An 8877-nucleotide genomic window follows, 5' to 3' on the forward strand; every position below is an offset into this window, starting at 1 on the left:
ATTGTGTGTGTGTTGGGGGGTGAAGAAGGGGAGTGTGTGTGTGTGTGTGTGTGTGTTGGGGGTTGAAGAAGGGGAGTGTGTGTGTGTGTGTGTTGGGGGGTGAAGAAGGGGAGTGTGTGTGTGTGTGTGGTGTGTGTGTGTGTGTGTGTTTTTTGCGGCGGGGGGGGGGGGGGTGGCGACCCAGTGAAACAATAAGACCTCCACATCCCCTCCCCTCCCTCCTCCCCTTGCGCCCTCCCGCCTCCTCCATCTACGCGAGCCCCAGGCTCCCAGGCCTGGGCCGCCTCGCGCTCAGCTCTGCGCCTGCGCACCTCCCTCTCTATCTCCCCCTCCATAATGGGGGGGGCGGTAAAGTGGGGGGGGCGGATGGTCTGTACCCTCCCCCTCCCCCTCCACTTCCTCACCTCCTCCCCTGAGGAACTCGGGGGGGGAGAGAGAGAGAGTGGGGGGGGGTAACGGTATTATTTGGGGAGGGGGGGCTTTTATATATATTTATATAAAACATATTGGAGGTATTTACATTCACCCCCCTCCCTCCCTCACCCACCGTGAGGGGGGGGTATTATTGATCTGACCCCCCCCTCCCCCCCGCGGGCTCGAGCGGGGTAAAAGCCGGGCGGAGTAGGCCCCGCGGCCTAGGCGACACAATAAAAGCCACAAAGTTTACCTGCTGTCGGTCCACACACTGTGCGCTCGGCTCTGGGCCCTTCCCCCCACCCCCTTAGCCCAACCCCCACCCCCCCCCACCTCATCGCCTCCCCTCCCCCCCACCCCAACCCCCCTCGATCGATCTCCCTCTCTCTCCTCACCCCGGAGCGGGAGCGCGCCGGCACGTGACGCGGGGACTTTTTTTCTCTCTCTCACCCTGCCTCCGTTCCTCTGGGCTCGCGGGAGATGGGGGAGGGGCGAAGCCGACCAGGCGAATCACGTGACACGGGCGTATCCACGCCCCGCCCCGCCCCCCCCGTCGACGTCTTTTGTGAGGGGTTGGGTTTTGCCGGTGGCGCCACGTGACCCTTTTCCCACTGGGGGGGAGGAGGAGGAGGAGGAGACGCGTTTGCCCCGCTCCTCCCACCTCACAGCAGCACGTGACACGGTGCTGAGGCGGGATTGATGGGTTTCCCGAGCCAGGGCGGAGCGCGTGGTCCATGTCCCGCCTTTCCCCGTCTCTGGGGGCGGGGTTTACTCTCGTTCTCCTGTCGCGAGGTGGCGAAGGAAGGGCACGTGATCCCGCGTGCGACGCAGCGTGTGTGAGAGAGAGAAAGGAGTCGTCTGTCGGGGCCAAGGGACTGAGAGACACGTGATCGGGGGTCCCTACTGGGGCACCACACGTGATCCGTGTGTGAGTTGTCTTTGGAGGGACACGTGGTCTGGGTGAGCCATGGCTGGAGGCACAAACCGGTTGGCTATTGGAGGTGCACGTGATACGGTTTACGACTGTGCGCAACACCCACGTGACGCGGGATGAAGGCGCTGTAGAGCTCCACGTGACATGAGTGTTTTGAGTTATGGGGCGGGATCAATGACACGCACATGCGCATAGGCTTCACTTCCGCCTGGACTCATTTCCCAGTAAAGTGAAGGCAGCTTTCTTTATTCCCCTCCCACAAGTGGGGGGCAATTCACCCCCTCCCCCCACAGCACCTAGAGAGAGTGGGGGACAATTCACAACCCCCCCTCCCCCATAGCACAGGAAGAGGCAATACACCCTCTTTCCCCCCCCCCCCACAACAGCACCTAGAGAGATGGAGGGGGAAATTTATCTCTCTCCCCCCCCCCCCCCCCCCCCCCCCCCCCCCCCCCACACACACACACACACACACACACACACACAGCACAGAGAGAGGCAATTCACCCCCTACCCCACACTGCACCAAGAGAGAGTGAGGGGACAATTCACAACTCCCACATAGCACAGGGAGAGGCAATACATCCCCTCCACAGCATCGGGGGGGGGGTTCCATTCAACCCCCTCCCCAAAATAGCGCAGAGGCAAATCCCCCCATTCTCCCTCCCTCCCCCAACACAAACACACACAGTTCCTAGAGAGAGAAGGGAGCAATTCAACCCAAAGCACCGAGAGAGACAGGGAGCAATTCACAAACCTCCCCAAACATAGCTCTGAGAGAGGGAGGGGGGATGCAATTCAACCCCTCCCCCCAACATATCTCCTAAAGAGACAGAGAGAGAGAGAGAAGTGGGGGGTGTGGAACAAAGTGCCATACAGGAGGCTACTGAGTAAGATAAGGGCTCATGGTGTCAGAGGCAAAGTCCGAGCATGGATAGAAATTTGGCCGTCTGGCAGAAAGTGGGGATAAAAGAGTCCTTCTCGGGATGGCACCTTGGTGACAAGTGGTGTTCCGTGAGGCTCAGTGTTGGGACCGCAACTTTTCACTTTCAACATTCATGACCTGGATGAAGTGCAAAGGTAACATTTTGAAAGGAATGTCAGCTGTTTTCCCCCAAAAAAACACTCTTCCCAAATTTGTTTAGGTCTTCCTTCTTTATACTTACATGCAGCTATATTTTATCTACTTTATACCTTTGTCTGTTTGTATTACAGAGGAGCCATGATTATCTGAAAGACACAGACATTTTGTTCAGAAATTAGAATGTTCGGATAACACAGTTTAGTCAAGCATGGGAACCTTGTGATCTTGTTCAGATAATCAATGTTCGGATAATTGAGGTTCCTCTGCACATTATATTTCTATCATAATGTACAAAATATGTATGTGATATGTTAATTCATGTACATTCCACCATATTGTATTACAAACTACATCATTTGTTTTATATTTCATATTAATGATGTATAAATATATTTATACAGATCTGATACTTGGCACTATTAAATAGCTTAGATTAGATTCCCTACAGTATGGAAACAGGCCCTTCAGCCCAACAAGTCCACACTGACTCTCCAAAGAGTGACCCATCCAGACCCATTCCCCTACCCCATATTTACCCCTGACCAACGCACCTAACACTATGGGCAATTTTGCATAGCCAATTTACCTAATCTGCACATCTTTGGATTGTGGGAGGAAACCGAAGCACCCAGAGGAAACCCACAGGGAGAATGTGTAAATGCCACACAGACAGTTGCCTGAGATGGGACTTGAACCGGTGTCTCTGGCACTGTGAGGCAGCAGTGCTGAGCCACCGTGCCACCCAAGATAACAAGATCAGGTTGACTATATTAAACAGATAACAAGATCAGGTTGTAAGGTTGCTGGCTGAGCTGGTAGATTTGTTTTCAGACGTTTCGTCACCACCCTAGGTAACGTCATCAGTGAGCCTCCAGTGAAGCACTCATGTTCTGTCCTGCTTTCTATTTATATGTCTTTATGTAGTTAACCGACCAAGACACATAAATAGAAAGCGGGACAGAACACCAGCACTTCACTGGAGGCTCACTGATGATGTTCGTCATTCCTGGTGAAGGACTTTTGCCAGAAATGTCGATTTTCCTGCTCCTCAGATGCTGCCTGACCTCCACTCTAATGTCGTCACTGATGATGTTACCTAGCATGGTGACGAAACATCGGAGAACAAACCTACCATCTCAACGAGCAAACTTACAACCTGAGCTACAAGTCTTCTCAAAAGTTGCACCTCACGAGGTGTTACATGTCAAATACATAGGTTTTAGATCTGCAAATTCATTTGTATTTGTTTAGGTGAACAAACAGCATTATACATTTTACATATATTTTCTATAGATCATACATGGTTATAAGATTAGAATATAAGACATGTTATTTGAAAGGATCCATCAAAGCTGCCATCTAAGTTGGTAGATTTATTAAGAAAGCGTATGGTGTCCTGACTTTCTTTGGCTGGGTATTGGGTTTAAGAACCGCGAGGTTATGCCACACGCAGAATATTGTGTTCGGTTCTGGACGTCTCATTATAGGAAGGATGTGGAAGCTTTAGAGAGGGTGCAGAGGAGATTTACTGGGATGCTGCCTGGACTGGAGGGCACGTCTTATGAAGAAAGGGTGAGGGAGCTCAAGCTTTTCTCATTGGAGTGAAGAAGGATGAGAGGTGACTTGACAGAGGTGTACAGGATAGATAAGAGTGGATAGCCAGACATTTTTTTTTCCCATGGCGATCACAACAGGCATAATTTTAAGGTGATTGGAGGAAGGTTTAGGGGAGATGTCAGAGGTAGGTTCTTTACACAGAGAGAGGTGGGTGCAGGAATGCACTGCCAACAGTGGTAGTGGGGTCAGATACATTCGGGGCATTCAAATGTGCTGGTCTATGTTATTTTACATGTGGTACGTATCTGCACATTATATATGGATAGTTGTATATATTTACATTGATATATATGTATAACATTTTGAAGTTTGCGTCACATAAACAGGGTGGTTATAAAGGTCTTCGAGGAGAAAGTGAGGTCTGCAGATGCTGGAGATCAGAGCTGAAAATGTGTTGCTGGTCAAAGCGCAGCAGGTCAGGCAGCATCCAAGGAACAGGAGATTCGACGTTTCGGGCATAAGCCCAAAAGGTGTTTGGCACATTGACTTTCATTGCTCAGTCCTTGTGAATACAGGAGTTGGGATGTTAGGTTGAGACTGTACAGAACATTGGGGAGGCCTCTTCTGGAGTACTGTATGCCATTCTGGTCAGCCAGGTATAGGAAGGATATTATGAAGCTGGAGAGGGTTCAGAAGAGATTTACCAAGATGATACTGGGGTGTGGAAGGTCTGAGGTATAGAGAAAGGCTGGGACTTTTTTCACTGGAGTGTAGGAGGAGGAGAGTGATCTTTTGGAAATCTATAAAATATTGAGGGGCTTAGATAGAGTGAATGGGAGTTGTCTTTTCCCTACGATGGGGGATTTCAAGACTAGAGGTCACATTTTTAAGATGAGAGGAGAGAGATTTAAAGGCATGAGGGGAAGGTTTTTTTTAGAAGGGTGATTGTATGTGGAATGAACTTCCTGAGGAAGTGGTGGATGTGGGCTTGATTACAAAATTTAAAAGACGTTTGGATAAGTCGACAAATAGCAAATGGTTGGAGGGTTATGGTCCAGGAGCAGGCAGAGGGGTCTGGTTTAGTTTGGGATGATGGTTGGCACGGACTGGTTGGAACGAAGGGTCTGTTCCTGTGCTGTACGAATCTATATGCAACACAGAAAATATACTATAAACATGAATTTGAAAGTTTTGAATTGGATTTGATTACCGAGTATAAATTGTGCTATATTTCTTTTTATCAATTGTGTTATATCAGAGGTCACAAGAAACAAGCTGGTAGCTTCGAAAGAGTAGGCCATTGATCCTTTGGACCTTTTTCACCATTCAGTATGATTGATTGTGGCAGTTGGTTAGACAGTTAGTTTGCGATGTACGTGGGGCACCAACAGGCATGGGTTCAACTCCTGAACCAGTTGAGGTTACCATGATTGTGGTGCTGGAAGAGCACAGCTGGTCAGGCAGCGTCCAAGGAGCAGGAAAGTTGATGTTTTGAGCATGTCCTCTTCATCAGGAATATATATCAGCATTAGCTCGGAGGTTTGGTAGGACCATGGTGACATTACGTTGGTCCGACAGTTAACTCAGTTAGCTTCGCGATAACCCTCAGGTTAAAAACCTCAGCCGCAACAGCACAGTTTTTGCTTCCCATACTGGCTGAAGTCACCACTGAGGATTTTCCTCTTCTGAGGTATGTTGACCTTCAGGATAAGCCACCACCATTCATGGATTTCTCCTTCTGAGAAAGCAGCCCCTTTTCTCTTTCGGAATTATGATGACATTACGATGGATGTCAGTTATCTCGGTTGGCTGGATTTGTGTCAACATTCAGCTTAAATAGATTAGATTACTTACAGTGTGGAAACAGGCCCTTCGGCCCAACAAGTCCACACCAACCCGCCAAAGCGCAACCGACCCATACTTCTACATTTACCCCTTACCTAACACTAAGGGCAATTTAGGATGGCCAATTCACCTGACCCGCACATCTTTGGACTGTGGGAGGAAACCGGAGCACCCGGAGTAAACCCACCCAGACACGGGGAGAACGTGCCAACTCCACACAGTCATTCGCCTGAGGCGGGAATTGAACCCGGGTCTCAGGCGCTATGAGGCAGCAGTGCTAACCACTGTGCCGCCCACAGCAGGTTCTGGGGATTCAGGTTCAAATCCTGCCGAGGCAGACGGTAGAATTTGAATTCAATTAAAATCTGGTATTAAGAGTCTAAGGGTGACTATAAATCCATGGGCAATTGTCAGAAAAACCCATCTGGTTCATTAATGTCCATGAGTGAAGGGAACTACCACCCTCATCCGGTCTGGCCTACACATAACTCCCGATTCACAGCAATGTGGTTGACTCTTAACTGCTGTCTGGGCAATTAGAGATTGATAATAAATGGATAATCACTTGGCCTGCAATGCCCTCATTAAATGAATTGGAAAAAAGGTTAAAATACACTCCTGCCCAGTCATCTCTCTTTAAATGTAAGAAGTCACACAACACCAGATTATAGTCCAACAGGGGTGGACAACGTCAAAAATCACATGACATCAGGTTATTGTCCAAAGGTGTATTTGAAACCGAATGCTTGTGATGTCAAATATACCTGCTGGACAATAAACCTGTGTTGTGAGATTTATTTAAAATCACAAGCTTTCAGAGCACTGCTCCTTCATCAAATGAAGTCCTTTTTGCATATTGAAGGAGCAGCGCTCCATAAGCTTGTGATTTCAAACAAACCTGTTAAACTACAACCTGGTGTTGTGTTCACTCTGTCCACCCCAAGTCTAACACCAGCACCTCCACTTCACCTCTCTCGAATGACAGAGCAGCCCCTATGAACTTCTGGGAGAATGGCAAGTCCCCCTTGGCTTAAGTACATTTATTCACACATGTTGTAGATTTGAGATGGATCCAACGAGATTGGACTGTGCTTGGACATAATGATGACGTGGAACTGCCAGTGTTGGACTGGAGTGGACCACGTCAAAAATCTAGGAGAAAGTGAGGACTGCAGATGCTGGAGATCAGAGTCGAGAGTGTGGTACTGGAAAAGCAGAGCAGGTCAGGCAGCGTCCTGCTCCTCGGATGCTACCTGACCTGCTGTGCTTTTCCAGCACCATACTCTTGAAAGTCCAAAATCTCACAACGCCAGGTTATAGTCCAACAGGTTTGTTAGAAGGTACTAGCTTTCAGAGCGCTGCTCCTTCATCAGCTAGATAATGATGTAAGAACAATGACTGCAGATGCTGGAAACCAGATTCTGGATCAGTGGTGCTGGAAGAGCACAGCAGTTCAGGCAGCATCCAAAGTGCAGCGAAAGAGACGTTTCGCTGCACTTTGGATGCTGCCTGAACTGCTGTGCTCTTCCAGCACCACTGATCCAGAAGCTAGATAATGATGCAGAGGTGCCTGAGGAAGGAGTGGGGGCTCTGAAAGCTTACGGTTTCAAATAAACCTGTTGGACTATAATCTGGCGTTGTGTGATTTTCGAAAGATTGGGAATGTCTGAACAAGGGACTGTTTACTTCCTCCAATCCCTTAGCAACTGCTGTTGACTTGGATTGGTAGGTCTCCCCAAAGGGTCTCCCTTTCTTTAATTCACACTTAAGTCACAAAATCTGATTGTATTTTTATATCTGTGTGTAAATGCAAATACACCTATAAACACATGGGTGTTGATAAACGTGAAGATTTAAAAGATAGGCCATGACATATTGTTTATGTTGGAGGTTGGAGTCTGTCACGTGACCTGCCCTCCCCATGCCAACGGCCATTTCCGGTCGCCATCTTGACCGCCCTGACGTCTCCCCACCCAGTTTACGTTTTTTTAAAAAAAAACAAAACACGCGAGGCGTCATTCACTTTATTCGACCCAATGTGACGCGAAAGGGGAAGAAGCTTAGCCCCGCTATTTTTATTTTACAGCGGGGCCGATCGTCTACGTAACACGTCCCACGTGATCTCCACTGTTTCCGGTCGGCCATTTTGTGTATCCCTCCCCGCACAACACGGACAGATGTATATATATATAAAATATTTACCTTTTTAACCCCAGGACGCGTCAAACACCGTCAGCACCAACCCCCGTCTCTTCTGGGTGGACAGGTGTCGATTTTGATGAAATAAAGGAGGAGGCCGGGGGGGATAAACCCGCTCGCCGGAAATGTCCGGCGCTTACCGGAACAAGTGTAGACCCGCCTGCGGGGCGGAAGTCGCTGTATCCGGTCGGAAATAAACAAGTCTGGCGTGTGTATGGGGGGCGGAAGTCGTCAACACATTATACATTATATAGTCTTACGGTCTTATTCTCCACAAGCACCTGGAAAAAGGAGCAGCTGCTCCGAAAGCTATTGCTTCCAATTAAATCCTGTTGGACTATAACCTGGTGTTGTGTGTTTTTTTTTAAAACTTTGTTCCCACCCCAAAAGTCCAACAGCGGCCCCTCCACGTTGTGAATAGACTAGACCAAGCGGGGCGGAAGTCGTCAAGAATGGATGGGGGCGGAAGTGGACGGTCATAGGCAAGGCCTCCGATTGGAGAGGCGGGGTGGGGGGCGGAAGTGGACGGAAAGAGCCGAGCCCATCCACCCCGCCGCCGGAAAGAGCCGAGCCAATCACCTCCCTCCTCCGGAAAGAGCCGAGCCTATCACCTCCCTCCTCCGGAAAGAGCCGAGCCTATCACCTCCCTCCTCCGGAAAGAGCCGAGCCTATCACCTCCCTCCTCCGGAAAGAGCCGAGCCTATCACCTCCCTCCTCCGGAAAGAGCCGAGCCTATCACCTCCCTCCTCCGGAAAGAGCCGAGCCTATCACCTCCCTCCTCCGGAAAGAGCCGAGCCTATCACCTCCCTCCTCCGGAAAGAGCCGAGCCTATCACCTCCCTCCT

At 49.6% G+C, this 8877-nt stretch overlaps 2 protein-coding genes and 1 long non-coding RNA gene across 8 annotated transcripts in view; 1 reads left to right on the forward strand and 2 right to left on the reverse strand.

Moving 5' to 3' along the window:
- Nucleotides 1–896, reverse strand: part of ubap2l (ubiquitin associated protein 2-like) — a 90400-nt gene extending 89504 nt beyond the window's left edge. For 5 of the 6 annotated variants that reach the window (XM_060820816.1, XM_060820814.1, XM_060820815.1 and 2 more), the window contains exon 1: nucleotides 668–722. The gene's annotated coding sequence lies outside the window, so the exon portion shown is untranslated. Of the gene's footprint in view, nucleotides 1–667; nucleotides 723–809 lie in introns of those variants that run through there. The other variant, XM_060820812.1, reaches the window with a different exon arrangement.
- The window catches only part of LOC132805536 (spidroin-1-like), a 4454-nt gene extending 2958 nt beyond the window's left edge, over nucleotides 1–1496 (forward strand). Inside the window, exon 2 of the mRNA XM_060820647.1 lies at nucleotides 1360–1496. Within this exon, the coding sequence (XP_060676630.1) occupies nucleotides 1360–1496 (137 nt within the window). The remainder of the gene's footprint in view (nucleotides 1–1359) is intronic.
- An 843-nt stretch (nucleotides 1497–2339) lies between these two features.
- Nucleotides 2340–8239, reverse strand: LOC132805456 (uncharacterized). The gene is made up of 3 exons (XR_009640917.1): nucleotides 8037–8239; nucleotides 2515–2578; nucleotides 2340–2411 (listed from the first exon to the last, which is right to left on the reverse strand). It is a non-coding gene; the product is annotated as an uncharacterized LOC132805456 (long non-coding RNA).
- Between the last annotated feature and the right edge of the window lie 638 nt (nucleotides 8240–8877).

This window comes from Hemiscyllium ocellatum, chromosome 50 (assembly GCF_020745735.1).
Source record: "Hemiscyllium ocellatum isolate sHemOce1 chromosome 50, sHemOce1.pat.X.cur, whole genome shotgun sequence".
Classification (NCBI taxonomy): domain Eukaryota; kingdom Metazoa; phylum Chordata; class Chondrichthyes; order Orectolobiformes; family Hemiscylliidae; genus Hemiscyllium; species Hemiscyllium ocellatum.